Source organism: Bufo bufo, chromosome 5 (genome assembly GCF_905171765.1).
Source record: "Bufo bufo chromosome 5, aBufBuf1.1, whole genome shotgun sequence".
Lineage (NCBI taxonomy): Eukaryota > Metazoa > Chordata > Amphibia > Anura > Bufonidae > Bufo > Bufo bufo.
Genome location: NC_053393.1, coordinates 461,673,710 through 461,695,445, shown reverse-complemented (window position 1 = coordinate 461,695,445; position 21,736 = coordinate 461,673,710). Strand labels below are relative to the sequence as shown.

Genomic DNA, 21,736 nt, shown 5'->3' with positions numbered 1-21,736 from the left:
TCCCTTATAACATGGTTATAAGGGAAAATAATAGCATTCTGAATACAGAATGCATAGTACAATAGCGCTGGAGGGGTTAAAAAAAATAAAAAAATTAACTCACCTTCTCCTCTTGTTCGCGTAGTTCCCGGTCTCTTCTTTACTTCTTTAATGATGAACTACCGGCTAGGACCTGTGGTGAAGTCAGATCACATGCTCCAATCACATGGTCCATCACCACAGTGATGGACCATGTGATTGGAGCATGTGATCTGACGTCACCAAAGGTCCTTTAGCCCACAGCTCATCATTAAAGAAGTAAAGAAGAGACCGGGAACTACGCGAACAAGAGGAGAAGGTGAGTTAATTTTTATTTATTTTTTTTAACCCTCAATTGATCACCTACTAAGCATTCTGTATTCAGAATGCTATTATTTTCCCTTATAACCATGTTATAAGGGAAAATAATAACATCTACACAACACCTAACCCAAGCCCGAACTTCTGTGAAGAAGTTCGGGTTTGGGTACCAAACATGCGTGATTTTTCTCATGCGAGTGCAAAACGCATTACAATGTTTTGGACTCACGCGGAAAAATCGCGGGTGTTCCCACAACGCCCCTGTGAAAGAGGCCTAGCTCTCTCCAAGAGAAGAAAGAGTTTAGTTAGTGAGAGTCAGTCTACATTGCCCACTGCCAAGGGAGGGTGTGCAGCAGGTGCTCGTCCCTCCTGGACGAGCCTTGACTAAGCCAGCAACAGCACCTTCAGCTCTGCTGGACACAGAGGCCAAAGCCTGAAGCCTCAGAAGCCATGAGAAGAAAGTTCCCAGTATAAAGTTAGAGACAGACTACCAAGTCAGAAGTTGCAGCACCCAAAGAATCTAAATTCCACAGCCAGCCTGTTAGCACAGCAGAGCCAAAGAGAGCAACTGATGTAGCAGGGTTAAGTTTGTTTGCCTGCCAAAGTTAATGCCAAAGCCTGCTGGAAGCCAAGACAAAGCCTGTAAACTGTTTGGAGAAGAGTTTATGCAAAGTACAGCTGTTATCAACTTCATCACAAGGTCTGGACTTAATTTATTTAATCATCCCCTTCACCAACCATCCCTTCTCTGCAGTTTCGGAGGGCCACACCTGGGGTTCCAGCGTATCCATGTAGGAGCACCGTGACAAGTGCAACACCATTAAGGGACATTAGACCACCCTACACCACTCTGGCATTCCTACCCTGGGTACCATACATATCACTAAAAGGGGCCCAGTGCCCTTGTTGCTTCACCGCAACTGGCGTCACAACAAAAACTTTCTACTTTGAGAAGCCCCTAGGTGGTGCACACCCCGTAGATTGCACCTGTGTATAGGTGGAGCCTATTACCAGATAATCAGGTAATAGTATCATTCATGCTGACACCTAAGCAGGGTCAGTGCAAAGATTTTTGCCCACACAAGCGAAGCTACATTTTGAAGCCCCTCCACCAGAACTTGGTGAGGGTGATGTAAAAAGGAGGGGGTGATGTGACATGGAGGGGGATGAGACATGTGACATGAAGGGGGAGAAATGTGACATGGAGGGGGTTGAAATGTGACATGGAGGGGGTTGAAATGTGACATGGAGGTGGTTGAAATGTCACATTTCTCCCCCTTCATGTCACATTTCTCCCCCCTCCATGTCACATTTCTCCCCTATGTCACATTTCTCCCCCCTTCATGTCACATTTCTCCCCCCTCCATGTCACATTTCTCCCCCCTCCATGTCACATTTTTACCCCCCTCCATGTCACATTTCTCCCCCACATGTCATATCACCCCCCATGTCACATTTCAACCCCCTCCATGTAACATTTCTCCCCCTCCATGGCACATTTCTCCCTCTCCATTGCACATTTCTCCCCCCCCCCCATGTCACATCACCCCCTCCATGGCACATTTCCCCCCTCTATTAACCACCTCCGGACCGCTGTACACACAGACGCGTCCTGGAGGTGGTTGTTTAATTCCTCCTGGACGCGCCGGCGCGTCCTCTCGCGAGACGCGAGATTTCGGTCACAGCCGGCCCGCGCATGCGCATCGCGGGCCGGCAAAAGTTAAAGGACTATTGCATCAGCAACCTGCCAGCCAATGATCGTCGCTGGCAGGTTGCTGATTTTTAAAAAATCGAATCACAAGCCAGATAACAGATCATATTAGTAAATATGATCTGTTATATGGCTTCTCTGCTTCTCTGCTGGTCCTTTTCGTCGGTTGGATCCAGCAGAGAAGCAGACATCACTGTGAGTACACACCAAACACTGCCCTTAGCCCCTGATCACCATCCATCACCCCCATCATCCAAATTAACCCCTTGATCGCCCCCTGTCAATCACTTAGTGAAAGACAAAAAGTGATCAGTGTAAACTGACACTTTTTTTTTTCACTAGTATTGGCTGTTAGGTTTTAGGGATAGTTTAGGCCCCTTGGTTAGGTAGTTAGCGTCAGTTAGCGCCCACCCCACCGCATCGCAGTCACTTTTATTTGCTGTTTAGCGTATCGCTAATCAGCATTTGTACTTTTATAGTATCTGTAAGTGATCAAAACTGATCACGGTCAGATCTATAATAGTATTAGTGTCACTTTAGTTCGCCCTCCACCCAAAACGCAGTGTTTGCCCGATCAGGCCTGATCGGTCGCCCACACGTGCGTTCACCCACGCCCGCCCCACCGCAGTGACAAAAAATTTATTTTTTTTTGATCACTGCACATTCACTTTACACGCTCTGCGGCGATAAACAAATCAGTTTTGATATTTTTTATCAACCGCAGCGGCCTCCGGTACTTCGCTAGCCTCCCCTTTGTAAGACAGGCTTGCTTTTTTTCTTGGGTAGTCTCAGGGAATACCCCTAAATTTAGTAGTCCAAATGTCAAACAGGGGGTATTCTTCTGAAGAGGCCTACAGGATTCTGACCCAGTCGGATGAGGAGTGGGAACCCTCATCTGACGAATCTAGCGGGTCAGAATATGAACCTGTAGAAAGCAGTGGCTCTCTGACCCAAAGTTCGGACGAGGAGGTTGAGGTCCCTGGCAGCACCAGGCGTACCCGGCCCCGTGTCGCTAGACCACAGGTTATACAGGATCCGCTTCAAGAGCAGCAGAGTGGGGCTGTCGCTGCCGGATCACGTGGTGAGGCATACACCAGCAGCGCAGCCCTTCCTGGACCTAGTACCAGCACTGCCGTACAACATGGTGAAGTAGCGAGCACCAGAAGGGCAGTTGAAGCTGGTACGGTGGCACGTGCACTAGTTACCCCGTCGCAGCCACCGCACAGACAGGCCCGTAGAGCCCCTAGAATCCCTGAGGTGCTGGCAAACCCTGATTGGCAGTCACCAACTTCAGCCGCACCAGTAGTTCCCCCTTTCACCGCCCGGTCTGGAGTTCGGGTTGAGACGGCTCAGATCAGTACGGCCCTGGGATTTTTTGAGCTGTTCTTGACTGCGGAGCTCTTGGACTTAGTCGTGGCAGAGACCAACCAATATGCCACACAATTTATAACCGCAAACCCGGGAAGCTTTTATGCCCAGCCTTTCCGGTGGAAACCAGTCCAAGTTTCCGAACTTAAAATTTTTCTGGGCCTTCTCCTCAACATGGGCCTGACAAAAAAGCATGAATTGCGGTCATATTGGTCAACGCACCCAATTCATCACATGCCCATGTTCTCTGCTGCTATGTCCAGGACACGATTTGAGGCCATCCTGCGTTTCCTGCACTTTAGCGACAACACCACCTCCCGTCCCAGAGGCCACCCAGCTTTTGACCGGCTCCACAAAATTCGGCCCCTCATAGACCATTTCAACCAGAAATTTGCAGATTTGTATACCCCTGAGCAAAACATCTGCGTAGACGAGTCCCTAATACATTTTACCGGGCGCCTTGGCTTCAAACAATACATCCCAAGCAAGCGTGCCCGGTATGGGGTCAAATTGTATAAGCTCTGTGAAAGGGCCACAGGCTATACCCACAAATTTCGGATCTATGAGGGAAAAGATCAGACCCTGGAGCCGGTCGGTTGCCCTGACTACCTGGGGAGCAGTGGGAAGACAGTCTGGGACTTGGTGTCACCCTTATTCGGCAAGGGGTACCATCTTTATGTGGACAATTTTTACACAAGTGTGGCCCTCTTTAGGCATTTGTTTCTAGAACGGATTTGCGCCTGTGGCACCGCGCGAACTAGTCGCGTGGGCTTCCCCCAACGGCTTGTAACCACCCGTCTTGCAAGGGGGGAGAGGGCTGCCTTGTGTAACGAAGAACTGCTAGCGGTGAAATGGAGAGACAAGCGTGACGTTTACATGCTCTCCTCCATTCACGCAGACACGACAATACAAATTCAAAGGGCAACCCGTGTCATTGAAAAGCCCCTCTCAGTCCACGACTATAATTTGCTCATGGGAGGGGTGGACTTCAATGACCAGATGTTGGCTCCCTATTTAGTTTCCCGCAGAACCAGACGCTGGTATAAGAAGGTGTCTGTATATTTAATTCAATTGGCGCTCTACAATAGTTTTGTTCTCTACAGTAAGGCTGGGAGAACACGATCCTTCCTCAAATTCCAGGAAGAGATCATCGAGAACCTCCTTTACCCAGGAGGTTCCGTGGCCCCATCCACCAGTGTAGTTAGCCGTCTACACGAGCGACATTTCCCCAGTGTCGTTGCTGGTACCTCAACCCAACCGCCACCCCGAAAAAAATGTCGTGTCTGTAGCAGGAGTGGAATAAGGCGTGACACCCGCTATTTCTGTCCTGACTGTCCGGACCACCCTGCCCTATGCTTAGGAGAGTGTTTCCGGAAGTACCACACACAGGTACACCTAGCATAGGGATCACATCTCACCAGGACAGGCACACAGGACTATTAGGGCCCTTTCTCTCACAGCTGCTGCAAACCTCTCCTTTCACCTGGGATAAAGTGCATAACGTACTTCGCCACATCTTTGGGCGATTTGCGCTTTGCACATTGTCCCATGGGGAAGGAGAGGTTTGTTCTATAAAGGTAAAAAAAACAAAACAAAAAAAAAATTACCGGTAAGTAAAAAAGTTAAAAAAAGTTAATATGTTCTGTTCTAAAGTTAATAAAGTTATTGCTTTGCGGCCTGGTTTTTTCTTTTGTTTTTTTTACCTTCCAGGTGGACCAACCGATCGACTAGCTGCAGCACTGATGTGCATTCGGACAGAAGCATTGCGCTGCTGTCAGATTACACGCAAGTCGGTGTATGCGGCGCTGCAAGACGAGATTTCTCCTCTGCAGTAAAAGATATGTTTGCCGAGGCATATGAGCTGAGGAGGTGGCGGTGTTCATATACTTTGGCAAACACTTTGTATATATATAAAAAAAAATATCCCGGCAATGATTTATTCATCCACATCGATTGATGTGAATGGAGAAATCTGGTTTGCCAGGGCATACGAGCTGAAGTGGTTATGGATGTTGGGCGGAGCTCCTATGTCCTAGCAGACGCCTTTCCCCTCCTTTTTCTTTTTTTGGCAGAGATTTTTTCATCCACATTGATCAATGCGAATGAAGAAATCTGTGCCGTTCATTTTTTTCTTTCAGCCCAGAGGCTGAACGGAAAAAAAAAATCTCATTACCCGTATGCTCAATATAAGGAGAATAGCAGAAACTCCTAATGCTGGCCATACATGTAATGATTGCGGAGACCCTCAAATGCCAGGGCAGTACAAACACCCCACAAGAAGACACCCCAAGGTATTCGCTGAGGGGCATATTGAGTCCATGAAAGATTGAAATTTTTGTCCCAAGTTAGCGGAAAGGGAGACTTTGTGAGAACAAAATCAAAAAAATCAATTTCCGCTAACTTGTGCCAAAAAATTTTTTTTTCAATGAACTCGCCATGCCCCTCATTGAATACCTTGGGGTGTCTTCTTTCCAAAATGGGGTCACATGTGGGGTATTTATACTGCCCTGGCATTTTAGGGGCCCCAAAGCGTGAGAAGAAGTCTGGTATCCAAATGTCTAAAAATGCCCTCCTAAAAGGAATTTGGGCCCCTTTGCCCACCTAGGCTGCAAAAAAGTGTCACACATCTGGTATCTCCGTACTCAGGAGAAGTTGAGGAATGTGTTTTGGGGTGTCTTTTTACATATACCCATGCTGGGTGAGATAAATATCTTGGTCAAATGCCAACTTTGTATAAAAAAATGGGAAAAGTTGTCTTTTGCCAAGATATTTCTCTCACCCAGCATGGGTATATGTAAAATGACACCACAAAACACATTCCCCACCTTCTCCTGAGTACGGAGATACCAGATGTGTGACACTTTTTTGCAGCCTAGGTGGGCAAAGGGGCCCACATTCCAAAGAGCACCTTTCGGATTTCACAGGTCATTTACCTACTTACCACACATTAGGGCCCCTGTAAAATGCCAGGGCAGTATAACTACCCCACAAGTGACCCCATTTTGGAAAGAAGACACCGCAAGGTATTCCGTGAGGGGCATGGCAAGTTCCTAGAATTTTTAATTTTTTGTCACAAGTTAGTGGAAAATGATGATTTTTTTTTTTTTTTTTTTTTCATACAAAGTCTCATATTCCACTAACTTGTGACAAAAAAAAAAAACTTCCATGAACTCACTATGCCCATCAGCGAATACCTTGGGGTCTCTTCTTTCCAAAATGGGGTCACTTGTGGGGTAGTTATACTGCCCAGGCATTCTAGGGGCCCAAATGTGTGGTAAGGAGTTTGAAATCAAATTCTGTAAAAAATGACCTGTGAAATCCGAAAGGTGCTCTTTGGAATATGGGCCCCTTTGCCCACCTAGGCTGCAAAAAAGTGTCACACATCTGGTATCTCCGTACTCAGGAGAAGGTGGGGAATGTGTTTTGGGGTGTCATTTTATATATACCCATGCTGGGTGAGAGAAATATCTTGGCAAAAGACAACTTTTCCCATTTTTTTATACAAAGTTGGCATTTGACCAAGATATTTATCTCACCCAGCATGGGTATATGTAAAAAGACACCCCAAAACACATTCCTCAACTTCTCCTGAGTACGGAGATACCAGATGTGTGACACTTTTTTGCAGCCTAGGTGGGCAAAGGGGCCCACATTCCAAAGAGCACCTTTCGGATTTCACAGGTCATTTTTTACTGAATTTGATTTCAAACTCCTTACCACACATTTGGGCCCCTAGAATGCCAGGGCAGTATAACTACCCCACAAGTGACCCCATTTTGGAAAGAAGAGACCCCAAGGTATTCGCTGATGGGCATAGTGAGTTCATGGAAGTTTTTATTTTTTGTCACAAGTTAGTGGAATATGAGACTTTGTATGAAAAAAAAATCAAAAAAAAAAATCATCATTTTCCACTAACTTGTGACAAAAAATAAAAAATTCTAGGAACTCGCCATGCCCCTCACGGAATACCTTGGGGTGTCTTATTTCCAAAATGGGGTCACTTGTGGGGTAGTTATACTGCCCTGGCATTCTAGGGGCCCAAATGTGTGGTAAGGAGTTTGAAATCAAATTCAGTAAAAAATGACCTGTGAAATCCGAAAGGTGCTCTTTGGAATATGGGCCCCTTTGCCCACCTAGGCTGCAAAAAAGTGTCACACATCTGGTATCTCTGTATTCAGGAGAAGTTGAGGAATGTGTTTTGGGGTGTCTTTTTACATATACCCATGCTGGGTGAGATAAATATCTTGGTCAAATGCCAACTTTGTATAAAAAAAATGGGAAAAGTTGTCTTTTGCCAAGATATTTCTCTCACCCAGCATGGGTATATATAAAATGACACCCCAAAACACATTGCCCATCTTCTCCTGAGTACGGAGATACCATATGTGTGACACTTTTTTGCAGCCTAGGTGGGCAAAGGGGCCCATATTCCAAAGAGCACCTTTCGGATTTCACAGGTCATTTTTTACAGAATTTGATTTCAAACTCCTTACCACACATTTGGGCCCCTAGAATGCCAGGGCAGTATAACTACCGCACAAGTGACCCCATTTTGGAAAGAAGAGACCCCAAGGTATTCGCTGATGGGCATAGTGAGTTCATAGAACTTTTTATTTTTTGTCACAAGTTAGTGGAATATGAGACTTTGTAAGAAAAAAAAAAAAAAAAAATCATAATTTTCCGCTAACTTGTGACAAAAAATAAAAAGTTCTATGAACTCACTATGCCCATCAGCGAATACCTTAGGGTGTGTACTTTCCGAAATGGGGTCATTTGTGGGGTGTTTGTACTGTCTGGGCATTGTAGAACCTCAGGAAACATGACAGGTGCTCAGAAAGTCAGAGCTGCTTCAAAAAGCGGAAATTCACATTTTTGTACCATAGTTTGTAAACGCTATAACTTTTACCCAAACCATTTTTTTTTTACCCTAACATTTTTTTTTTATCAAAGACATGTAGAACAATAAATTTAGAGCAAAATTTATATATGGATGTCGTTTTTTTTGCAAAATTTTACAACTGAAAGTGAAAAATGTCATTTTTTTGCAAAAAAATCGTTAAATTTCGATTAATAACAAAAAAAGTAAAAATGTCAGCAGCAATGAAATACCACCAAATGAAAGCTCTATTAGTGAGAAGAAAAGGAGGTAAAATTCATTTGGGTGGTAAGTTGCATGACCGAGCAATAAACGGTGAAAGTAGTGTAGGTCAGAAGTGTAAAATGTGGCCTGGTCTTTCAGGGTGTTTAAGCACTGGGGGCTGAGGTGGTTAATGTTGTGTAAAATTAAACATTATGCTCACCTGGCCCTGGTCCTGTCTGTAGCAGCTCCCCTTCTCCTCTGTGTGGTCCTGGTATCTTCTCTCTGGGCTCCCGACAAGACTTTGAGGACCTTTCCCACTCAGCCAATCAGAGGCCGCAGCTGTGTTATGTGTCAGGCCAGTGATTGGCTCAGCGGGAAATCACTGCCCTGACACGTGACACAGCTGCGGCCACTGATTGGCTGAGTGGGAAAGGTCCTCAAACAACTTGTCAGGACTCGGGAGCCCAGAGAGAAGATATCAGGACCACCACACAGAGGAGAACAGCCGCAGGTGGCCGGCGGTGTGCAAGTGAATAATTATAAAAAAAAAGTAAAATTTTCTCTATGCCCTAAGGCAGCCGCTTGGTCTGCCTTATTATAGCACCGGGTCTGCACCTAAGTCATCATTTGCTGGCAGCAGATCATGCAGTCTAAACAGCACTGCTGGCAAACAATGATTGTGTATGGGGATGAGATTGCTGCAGGTAAATTCAGCTTTCTCCTTCACTGGTGAGCAGGCAATTGTCAGGAAGGAATGCTTTGCTTGCTACATCGGGCCATGTAAACAGCCCTTTAGAAACAAAAATTGTACAGGAGGACATATTTCCTATACAGTAGCAGATTTGATAAAAAAGACGCAACCATGTGGCACGTCAAAACAGCTCATGATGGTTGCACCTAAGTTATTATTATTAATTGCACCATATTATGGGCGCCAATAAATGCTAGTGTACATGACACAGTATGTCATGAGTCTTGTCAAATGTATCATGTAGAGTCTGTAATTTTGATATATTTGGCATTATTTACTAGCGATGTATTTGTTTCCAAGTAATACACTCTTTTAATAATATTCTGAGCTTTCTTTTAAGTATTGTCTTCTTCAATCCTACCTCATCTAGAATTCCAGTATTTGTCTTCCTGGGTTTCATTTCAATAAGCTCCTCTTTATTTTTCTTTCTAGTTGAACCTTTTCGTAATCGTCCATTTTTAATGGGCTCCAGCATGTTCTCAACATCTTGTAAAGTCGGCCATTTGTCTTCTTTGTCTTGTTTTTCACCCATGTCATACAGTCCAGAATTTTCATATTTATATGAATTGTCTGTACTTTGATTTTCTGTATCACTGTCTTTGCCTTGGTTCTAGAAAATGTGTCAATGCATTTGTTATTGGTTTCAGGGGGCTAGTAATAAAATTTTATAGAAAGCAATCACAACATGAAAAAACTGTGATTCACACTGCCAGTGACTATTACTATAGAAAGGCCTCTGGTAATTAATTATTTGAAGGATTGCCCCATCTCATGACATGTCATTAGGATAGGTGCGAGCCCCACCTCTGGGACCTGCTCCTATCTCCAGTACAGTGCCCCAAAGGGAAGGGAAAGCAGTTGTGCAGGGAAAGTAACACTTTATTCACTGCTATTGGAGTTTCAAAAATAGTCGAGCCCTGGGTCAGCTATTTTCAGCGGTCCCATAGTGGTGGAATAGAAAGGTGACAAACATTGCTCTCCATTTACTGCTATGGGACTTGCGCTCTCACCTGGCTATTTGCGGAACTTCCATAGCAGTAAATGGAAAGAACGTCAGCTTGCGCAGTGTGCTTTCCTTCACTTCAAGGGCCTGTTCTGGAGATAGGAGTTTGGTCACAGAGGTGGGACCCGCACCTAGCTAATATCTGTACCATATGCCCTAAATTTTGGGATGAGAATGTCCCTTTAAGGCTAGTTTCACACTAGCGGCAGGGGACTCCGGCAGGCTGTTCCAGCAAGTGAACTGTCCTGCCACTAGTTCACGTGTGCCCCCGGACTTCTGCTCCATCCCCATTGACTATAATAGGGGCGGAGTTGCGGTGGCAGCACAGCCAGAGTCCCCTGCCGCTAGTGTGAAAGTACCCTAAAATGCTAATTCATACTTTGATATTTAGACTAGAACTGTTAATGACATTGCCATCCTATCCATATTCAGCTATTAAACATTGTGCAGTGGGGGAAGTATAGCAAAAGTAGTGTGGCACTGCCAGAAAAAAACTTTTTGAAGTTAAATACTTTTGTGTTTAAAGGGACAAAAATATTATAGGAGTGCTACTTGGCTAACCAGAAATATTAAGTGAGGGATTTGAATTTTTTTCATATTTTCCATATTTTTTAAACTATTTTTAACTTTTTTGTTGCCTTGTTTTTGTGACATTTTCTGTAGATGCAATACAATGAAAAATATGTTACCTGAAGCATGACAAGGGAATGGTAGACCCCTTCTTTTTCCATTAGCTCACTGTGTGTTCCTTGTTCCACTACAACCCCACCATGGAAAACAGCAATGGTATCAGCTGTCCTGATAGTAGACAATCGATGCGCTATCACAATGGTGGTCCGCCCAGCTCTAGCCTTAAAGTAACAAAATATTTACAAAATCTAAGTAAAAACACTGTATAATGTACAATATTACACATTTCAAAGTGAGGTAAATATGTCACCTTATCCAGGGCAGCTTGCACTATAGATTCACTCTGGGTGTCCAGTGCTGATGTGGCCTCATCTAGGAGCAATATTTTTGGATCTCGTACAAGAGCTCGTGCAATTGCTACTCTCTGTTTCTGACCTCCGCTCAGCTGAGCTCCCCTCTCACCTACCATTGTGTTGAATTGCTGCAAAAAGCAGGAATGCCATAAAAGTTTACATTGTGTTTGCCATTTTGTTAACATTTCTAAAAAGCAGAAATGATGCAACAGATGCAGATGAAATCAGAATTCAACTGCAGGTGTATGTGTCACCAACATGCATTAGTTGAAGCTTATCCTAAAGTGGTCGTCTGGCTACAAAGTCCATTTTTCAAATACCCTTTTTTTTTTTTTACTTCAATTTCTTTATTGATATACAAAACGAATACACACAAGATATTCAAACTTAATATAATTAATGCCATTTTACCCCTAACACCCCCCCTGTGATTTCTCTAGTGCATCTCTCTGCTTATAGAGAATGCGTTTGTAGTTTTTAACCTTATTAACCAAGTTTATCCAGATGTTTACCTCTGGAGCATGGCGTGCAAACCAGCTCCGACTAATCAGAACTCTGGCCAATAATAGTGTTCTACCTAACAGAATCTTTTGATATTTATGGCTACCTATTAACGAAAAGTTATTCAGTAAGAACAATTGTGGCTCCAGAGGAATCCATATTTTCAATTTATGAGTAAGAAGATTATTAATACCGTTCCAGTAAGCTAAAGAAGTGCAGCTTCAACACAGTGTTTGCTCTGCAAGTCAGTGTATTGCCCAGAAAACCCATTTCAATGGCAATAGTGTAATGCTTAAAGGGAACCTGTCATCAACTTTATGCTGCCCATACTAAGGCCAGCATAAAGTAGAGACAGGTGAGTTGATTTCAGCGGTCTGTCATTTAAAAGTTGCAGACTGGACCTGAAAAAAAGTCACAGCCACCTGAGAAGAGTCATGGTTATTCATGAATTCCTGCTCTCCCTGCCCACCTGCTGATTGGAAGTCTTCTACCTAGTTTCCTCCCCTTTATCTCTAGGAGAGAACTGTCAATGAGCGGGGAGTGCAAGAGATTATGAATAACCATGACTCTTCTCAGGTAGATTTGACACTTTTCAAGGCCTGTGCTGCAATGATCATGATGCTGGTTCTCAGCAACCACTTACTTTTAGCTCATTAGTAACACACCGCTGAAATCAGCATTTCTGTCACTATTTTATGCTGCCCTCAGTGAGGTCAGCATAAAGTTGATGACAGGTTCCCTTTAAAAGCTAAGTAGGGGCAATTTTTTTAGGATTACATTTGACTCATTTTGAGATAAAAAATCTTTTAAATTGGTCTTTAATAAAAATAATCAACCGCTCTGTCACAAAGGATTAACTGTCTAGCTGTGTGAATCCTACTTTCACTTTCATCTAATAACCCTTGTCTCTAAATTACTAAAAGATCATAAACATTTAAGCCACATTCTTATCAGTAAGATAAGAATTAAACTACAGTATAAAAAGTGTTTAGGAGGTCAGAGATAAGTAGCCATCAGCTGGGCTGCCTGACCAAACAGAGTGAAAACAGAATTTCAAGGCTGTACAGAGAAAAGGGCTCAACATGTTTAATAAAAACCAGTTGAAAAACTGATTTTTAGCTCAAAATAAGTACAATGCAATAATAGAAAAATGCCCCTAAAAGTCTTTAATTTTCCCTGCAGTGGAACTGAATATTTGGTGCCATGTTTCCGCAAATTATTACAACTAATCATTTGAGGACAAAGACGCAGGAGACTCTTTAATAAGCTTATAGTAATAATGCCCTCCAAACAAAAAAGGATTGGCCAAAGTGGGCAACCACACTTCTCATATTTCAGAAGGTAATGAGCCAAATACAAGTATCGTAGATAGAGAAATTAAATTTGAAGCCCATTTTAGTTAATTTAACACAAATGTAATATAATGAAAATAATCAGAAATGAATAAGAATTCCAGACTTTTACTCACTCCTTCAATAGCTGTTTTAAAATGTTAAAGGGAATCTGTTGCATCATTTTCATGCAACTAACAAGATTGCACAACAGAAGATTACAAACACATTTCAAACATACCTGGGTGTACTTTGTGTCTTTATTCCACGTCCAGAAAAAGTTTTTTTATTCTCATGGAAAACAGCTCCCAAGTGCCCAGCAGTGCAGAGTTTGCTGTTCCAAGTGCCCAAAGCCAAACAGTCTTAAGAAGAGGGGGGTGGGTTGCTTTCGATACTCATATCTTAGCATTGGTAGCAACTAGAGATATGGGCCTGGTCTGGTTTGAAAGCATTCAGACAATAACAAAATACCCAGCATTATATCCATTACATTGGAAGATATGGCTGAGTCAGGAGTGACATCAGTGAAATATGTTTTTACTTTCACATTAAACTGCATTCTCTGCCATTTGGATTTCTAACAGCTATATCTTTTGATGTAATGGATGTAATGCTGTGATTCTGGTGTTGTCTGAAAGCTTGGAATGCTTGGACCCATATTTCTAGCTGCCATAAATGCCAAGTAAAGCAGCTCTCCCCTCTTCCTATGTCTGGTTTGCTTTGGGCACTTGGATCAGCAAACCCTGCCAAATCGTGCACTTGGAAGCTGTTTTCCAAGAGAATAAAAACACTTTTCTGGACATGGAATAAAGACACAAAGTACACAAAGGTATGAATGAATATGCTTGCAATCTTCTGTGTTCGTACAGGTGAAAATAACATGACAGATTCCCTTTAAGCTCTCCAGGACCCAATAGATTGATTGTTATGTATCTACAGGATAAACACAGCGCTGACATAGCATATAACGTGAATATGCCAAAACGGAGGAGGGGGGGTGTTATAGGAATACCGTTCACCATATAATGTTGTGCAAGGCAGGCACAACGCTGACATAGCATTCAGTAGTAGAACGTGGCTGCAGCACAGCATAGACCGGGAGAACGAAACAATCCCTGCTGAATCAGATGTAGTGAAATAAAAAAAATAAAAAACTTATGTAAGGATAAATATATGGATATTTGTAGCTATTACACAAAAAGGCAATGTGTTTTGATGTGGGCTTCACATCTTCATCAGACCATATACAATATATACAGTCGTGGCCAAAAGTTTTGAGAATGACACAAATATTAGTTTTCACAAAGTTTGCTGCTAAACTGCTTTTAGATCTTTGTTTCAGTTGTTTCTGTGATGTAGTGAAATATAATTACACGCACTTCATACGTTTCAAAGGCTTTTATCGACAATTACATGACATTTATGCAAAGAGTCAGTATTTGCAGTGTTGGCCCTTCTTTTTCAGGACCTCTGCAATTCGACTGGGCATGCTCTCAATCAACTTCTGGGCCAATTCCTGACTGATAGCAACCCATTCTTTCATAATCACTTCTTGGAGTTTGTCAGAATTAGTGGGTTTTTGTTTGTCCACCCGCCTCTTGAGGATTGACCACAAGTTCTCAATGGGATTAAGATCTGGGGAGTTTCCAGGCCATGGACCCAAAATGTCAACGTTTTGGTCCCCGAGCCACTTAGTTATCACTTTTGCCTTATGGCACGGTGCTCCATCGTGCTGGAAAATGCATTGTTCTTCACCAAACTGTTGTTGGATTGTTGGAAGAAGTTGCTGTTGGAGGGTGTTTTGGTACCATTCTTTATTCATGGCTGTGTTTTTGGGCAAAATTGTGAGTGAGCCCACTCCCTTGGATGAGAAGCAACCCCACACATGAATGGTCTCAGGATGCTTTACTGTTGGCATGACACAGGACTGATGGTAGCACTCACCTTTTCTTCTCCGGACAAGCCTTTTTCCAGATGCCCCAAACAATCGGAAAGAGGCTTCATCGGAGAATATGACTTTGCCCCAGTCCTCAGCAGTCCATTCACCATACTTTCTGCAGAAGATCAATCTGTCCCTGATGTTTTCTTTGGAGAGAAGTGGCTTCTTTGCTGCTCTTTTTGACACCAGGCCATCTTCCAAAAGTCTTCGCCTCATTGTGCGTGCAGATGCGCTCACACCTGCCTGCTGCCATTCCTGAGCAAGCTCTGCACTGGTGGCACTCCGATCCTGGAGCTGAATCCTCTTTAGGAGATGATCCTGGCGCTTGCTGGACTTTCTTGGACACCCTGAAGCCTTCTTAACAAGAATTGAACCTCTTTCCTTGAAGTTCTTGATGATCCTATAAATTGTTGATTGAGGTGCAATCTTAGTAGCCACAATATCCTTGCCTGTGAAGCCATTTTTATGCAACGCAATGATGGCTGCACACGTTTCTTTGCAGGTCACCATGGTTAACAATGGAAGAACAATGATTTCAAGCTTCACCCTCCTTTTAAGATGTCAAGTCTGCCATTTTAACCCAATCAGCCTGACATAATGATCTCCAGCCATGTGCTTGTCAACATTCTCACCTGAGTTAACAAGACGATTACTGAAATGATCTCAGCAGGTCCTTTAATGACAGCAATGAAATGCAGTGGAAAGGTTTTTTTGGGATTAAGTTAATTTTCATGGCAAAGAAGGACTATGCAATTCATCTGATCACTCTTCATAACATTCTGGAGTATATGCAAATTGCTATTATAAAAACTTAAGCAGCAACTTTTCCAATTTCCAATATTTATGTAATTCTCAAAACTTTTGGCCACGACTGTACATGTGTGGCCTAATGAAGATGTGATGACCACATCTAAATGTCTTGCCTTTTTATACAATTGCAATAAATATGCATATATTTTATCCTTACATCCTCAGCTGCACTGACATTTTTATTTTTTACTTGACTGCATCCACTAGATTAATTAACCTAAGATCCAACAATCCAGTTATTTCAGCAGGATATGAGGAGGCTAACTCTACAAAAAACTCTTAAAGAAGTTTTTATTTTACACTGCACTGCGATTTGTTATTCCCTAACCAGTTACATCCATACATTTTGAAGCTTTTGATTATGGGTATCTGTTCATGTGTCCTCAAGTCTGACCACCAGCCCAGAGCTTGCTCTAATGTGTAAACAGGAACTCGGCCTCTCCCCTGTGGCTGACTTCCTTTGAACTACAGGACGACATCATCATCAATCAAACCCCACTGGCCGCCTCTCAGACCCTTCCCCTCTCCATCCTCCATATTCCTCTGTATATCCTTGTATTCTGTTAAAGATATAATGTCTCCCCTATCTAAAGGACTGTAAGTGTAGATATACAGCAGGTGAGTGTATACAGTGAGTAGCTGCAATTATATGAACCTTAAGACATAGACTGTGTATGCTATGTGTGTGTGTTGACTCTGCAATGTACTTCTATGGGGTGTAGCTTCACATTGGTCTCCCAGCCTCCTGCATATAATTCCTGACAGCGGATAGAGAGATGACAGGTAAGAGAGGGAAGACGGGCTGAAGCTGTATCACATAGGAAAACAGGGAGACACTGCTGCGTGAGGGGTCTGTGTTACTGATATGTTATGGCTTCCCTCAAAGCATTGCAGTGTGATGAGACTCTGTTTCTCTGTCTCTGCAAAACCTGATGTTTTTTTTTAGGATTCATTAGTAAAACCATATGAAGGGAAGAAGGAAGCAAGATGGCAGACAATTCATAAATTACACATGAAATAAAACAGATATACACAATGCATACACACAATACTCTATATAAGCCTATATAGCGAAAGGAAAAAATCAGGGAGTGCTTTTTTAAATACTCATCTATTTCTGAAGCTTTACATTTCATGAAGGTGTGTTTAATACTTCATTAGGTTTTTTACTTTTTACTTACTTAATTCATCATATAATATTACTATTAGGCAAGTCATAAAAAGTATGAACGGATGGCCTGGTCTTAGATAACTCTACTGGTAAGAGAAAGAGAATGGCTAAGACATCTTTTATGACCTGGAAAATGAGCAGGCCCAAGCCACACTGCATAGGAATAAAATGGCGTAGAAATTACTCAAATTCTGACAGTCCCAACAGTTGTTCTTATAATCTGCTCTCATCAAAGTGAAGAGCAGTGAAGCATTCTCTGCAGATTTCATTTATAAAATATTTGAGTGACTTTTTAATAATCTGGAAACAAAACACCATTCAGAACCTATAGTGAACAAAAACTGCACAAACAAGGTATTAATAACACTCATAATTACTTCTGGGAGTTTAGATATGAACTCGTAGGCATTGGCTTCTCTGGCTGCTTGCTCAATCTCTGTATCAGTTACTCCATCTCTACCGAAGCAAATGTTTTCTTTTATGGTTGTTGCGAACAGGACAGGTTCCTGACCTACCAGACCAATATTATCTCTTAGCCACTTGACATTGAGGGAGCGTATATCATGTCCATCCAGCATAATCTAAAAATTAAGAATCAGAATTAATATTTCTCTAACAGCATATAAAATATTATTTACAAAGTGGCAATGCCACAGACCATCGGCGCTACTTAGTAACTATAGTGCAGCAGTGTCCCAGGCAGCGCTGTACCTCTGCTGCAGTCACACACAGAAAACAACTTCAAATAGAATATGGGGATGCCGCGCACCTCTAATTTACCTACTATGTGTTATAATATGGGGGTACTGTTTTAGGGGTCAAGCCTAATGGGCTGTTTTACCTTATTTTCTTTGCAGATCCTCCTCGCGATGATTGCTAAGTCTGCTGAGGGTTTGGTTCAGGTTTTGTTGATTTTCTTATTTCTCTTATTCAAGGGGCTCCAACGGTCTCCACTGAAGGCAGACAAAGTTATTTTTACAGTTTTATTCAAAAGCTCGCCCCGGCCGGTGGCGCAGCCTTTACTTTTTGAATCTCGCTCGTGCTCACAGTATGGAGCAGGTGACGTCACCAGAGCTACGGTTCCTCTCAGACACCAAGAAGGGGAGTTCACCCAACGCATTTCTAGCACTGTGGTGCTCTCCGGCCGGGGCGAGCTTTTGAATAAAACTGTAAAAATAACTTTGTCTGCCTTCAGTGGAGACCGTTGGAGCCCCTTGAATAAGAGAAATAAGAAAATCAACAAAACCTGAACCAAACCCTCAGCGGACTTAGCAATCATCGCGAGGAGGATCTGCAAAGAAAATAAGGTAAAACAGCCCATTAGGCTTGACCCCTAAAACAGTACCCCCATATTATAACACATAGGTAAATTAGAGGTGCGCGGCATCCCCATATTCTATTTGAAGCATAGATAATATATACATATATATACTGACAAGCAAACAGGTAACAATGTTTTGAACTTTTGACTTTCAGGCTCCATATTTCACCATCCAATACAGCTTCTAACATGAGACTACCATAATTTTATAGTAACATAGTAACATAGTATATAAGGCCGAAAAAAGACATTTGTCCATCCAGTTCGGCCTGTCATCCTGCAAGTTGATCCAGAGGAAGGCAAAAAAAAAACCTGTGAGGTACAAGCCAATTTTCCCCACTTAAGGGGGAAAACATTCCTTCCCAACTACAATCAAAATAACTCCCTGGATCAATTCCTGTAGCTATAGTAGCTATAGAGTGAACGGAACCAGGGATTCCCAACCAGTCTCCCAAGCTGGTACTTGCCCTGCATTTAGCTGCTTATCTTCTGCGATCTAACGAGAGCAGTTACATTCAGCTTAGAATAACCGTAGACAATCATCTTGGCTATCTCACACATAAATTGGACTTCCAACTTTTTAGCATATGATTAGTTATGCAGATTATTGTTATGTAACTGCATTGTTACTGTTTTGGTCCTAAAATTCTAAATTTAAATTTTTATTATTCTGTTAGTATTTTGAAAATTCACCTTTGGCTTTCAACACTGTCTGACTCCTTCTGGGCATGCTCTCGATTAGACTCAAGCATATCTCGACCGAAATCTGTTCCCAGGTCTCTTCTACACATTCTCAATGTTGATGCATACTGGTTGACTCACTTGGGTATGAATACAGCTTTTTCTTCAACTCTGCTCAAAAGTGTTAGATTGGGTTGAGGGCCAATCCAGCAGTTCCACTTCATTGTCAACGTATGCTTCGGGTCGTTGTCCTCCTGGAACACTATGTCGTCCTATTCATACCCATAGTACTCGAGTGTATGAAGTACCTTGTCTTATAGGATACTTGCATATAGCTCACCATTGAGACCACCATAGATCCTGGTAAAGTATCCAAAGCTAGAGTTGAGCGAACACCTGGATGTTCGGGTTCGACGAGTTCGGCCGAACTTTCGAAAAATGTTCGGGTTCGGGATCCGAACTCGACCCGAACTTCATCCCGAACCCGAACCCCATAGAAGTCAATGGGGACCCGAACTTTTGGGCACTAAAAAGGCTGTAAAACACACCCGGAAAGGGCTAGAGGGCTGCAAAAGGCAGCAAAATGTAGTTAAATCCCCTGCAAACAAATGTAGATAGGGAAATGATGAGTTAACATAAAATAAATAAAAATTAAACAATATTAATTGGAGTGAGGTCCCATAGCACAGAATCAGGCTTCAAGTCACCCACCAATGGAGAAGGTCACTTACTATTATTTTGACCACAGCACCCAGACAAAGGAGAGAGGTCCCACAGCAGAGAACCAGGCATCATATCACCCACCACAGGAGTAGGCCACCATTTAGTTACTTTGACCCCTACACCCAGACGGAGGAGAGAGGTTACACAGCAGAGAATCAGGCATTTAGATCACCCACCACAGGAGTAGGCCACCATTGAATCAGACCCCGGCAACCATGTCAGATGGCACAAGCATAAGCTTTATATCAATCAGCACAGGAGAAGGCGACTTTGACAGACTTTGACCCCTACACCCGGACGGAGGAGAGAGGTTTCAAAGCAGAGAATCAGGCATTTAGATCACCCACCACAGGAGTAGGCCCCAATTTAATGGGACCCCGGCAACCATGTCAGATGGCACAACCATCAGCTTCATATCAATCAGCACAGGAGAAGGCGACTTTGAAAGACTTTGACCCCTACACCCAGACGGAGGAGAGAGGTTTCACAGCAGAGAATCAGGCATTTAGATCACCCACCACAGGAGTAGGCCCCCATTGAATCAGACCCTGGCAACCATGTCAGATGGCACAACCATTAGCTTTATATCAATCAGCACAGGAGAAGGCGACTTTGAAAGACTTTGACCCCTACACCCAGATGGAGGAGAGAGGTTTCACAGCAGAGAATCAGGCATCATATCAACCACCACAGGAGAAGCCACCATTTAGTTACTTTGACCCCTGCACCCAGGAAGAGGAGAGAGGCACCACAGCACATATTCTGGCATCATATCAGCCACCACAGGAGAAGCCACCATTGAGTTACTTTGACCCCCGCACCCAGGAAGAGGAGAGAGGCACCACAGCACATATTCTGGCATCATATCAGCCACCACAGGAGAAGCCACCATTTAGTTACTTTGACCCCTTCACCCAAACAGAGGAGAGAGGTTCCACATCAGAGAATCAGGCATCATATCAACCACCACAGGAGTAGGCCCCAATTTAGTTTATTTGACCCCTGCACCCAGGAAGAGGAGAGAGGCCCCACAGCACATATTCTGGCATCATATCACACACCACAGGAGAAGGCCTCTTTCAGTGATTTAGGCCTTTGGACCCAGACAGAGGAGAGAGGTCAGAGATTAGCTTCATATCCCCCAGCACAGCAGAAGACCGCTTTATTTGACTTAGGCCTCAGCACCCAGACAGAAGACAGAGGTAGCATGGCAGAGGTTATGGCTTCATGTCACCCGTTAGTTTAACCGGCCACTTTCATCTGGTTAGGCCCCGGCGCCCAGACAGAGAAGAGTTTCATTCAACTGTGGGTTTCATAAAATTTGTATCAAATAAAGAAGTGGCCCGTAGCACAACAAGACATGTTTTAGGCAGTTAATAAGGACTACTCTGCACAAGGGAGGGACAGGTCCTGTGGGATCCATGCCTGGTTCATCTTTATGAAGGTCAGCTTGTCCACGTTGGCTGTGGACAGGCGGCTGCGCTTGTCAGTAATGACGCCCCCTGCCGTGCTGAATACGCGTTCAGATAAAACGCTGGCCGCCGGGCAGGAAAGCACCTCCAAGGCATAACATGCTAACTCTGGCCACGTGGACAATTTCGAAACCCAGTAGTTGAATGGGGCCGAACCATCCGTCAGGATGTGGAGGGGTGTGCAGACATACTGTTCAACCATGTTAGTGAAATGCTGCCTCCTGCTAACACGTTCCGTATCAGGTGTCGGTGCAGATAGCTGTGGCGTGGAGACAAAACTTTTCCACATTTCTGCCATGCTAACCCTGCCCTCAGATGAGCTGGCCGTGACACAGCTGCGTTGGCGACCTCTTGCCACTCCTCTGCCTTCACCTTCCACCTGTTCCCCTGTGACATGTGGGAATGCTCTCAAGAGCGCCTCTATCAGCGTGCGCTTGTACTCGCGCATCTTACGGTCGCGCTCCAGTTCAGGAATTAAAGTGGGCACATTGTCTTTATACCGGGGATCCAGCAGGGTGGCCACCCAGTAGTCTGCACACGTTAAAACGTGGG

At 43.5% G+C, this 21,736-nt stretch overlaps 2 protein-coding genes across 2 annotated transcripts in view; both read right to left on the bottom strand.

Annotated features, from left to right (window-relative positions):
* The window catches only part of LOC121002302 (ATP-binding cassette sub-family B member 5-like), a 1,125,761-nt gene that overhangs the window by 809,280 nt on the left and 294,745 nt on the right, over positions 1-21,736 (bottom strand). The window lies entirely within an intron of this gene.
* LOC121002304 (ATP-dependent translocase ABCB1-like) overlaps positions 1-21,736 on the bottom strand; it is a 159,134-nt gene that overhangs the window by 129,930 nt on the left and 7,468 nt on the right. Inside the window, exons 3-6 of the mRNA XM_040433705.1 lie at positions 17,365-17,568; positions 11,193-11,363; positions 10,942-11,103; positions 9,611-9,859 (exon numbers count right to left, since the gene is read on the bottom strand). Of these exons, the coding sequence (XP_040289639.1) occupies positions 9,611-9,859; positions 10,942-11,103; positions 11,193-11,363; positions 17,365-17,568 (786 nt within the window). The remainder of the gene's footprint in view (positions 1-9,610; positions 9,860-10,941; positions 11,104-11,192; positions 11,364-17,364; positions 17,569-21,736) is intronic.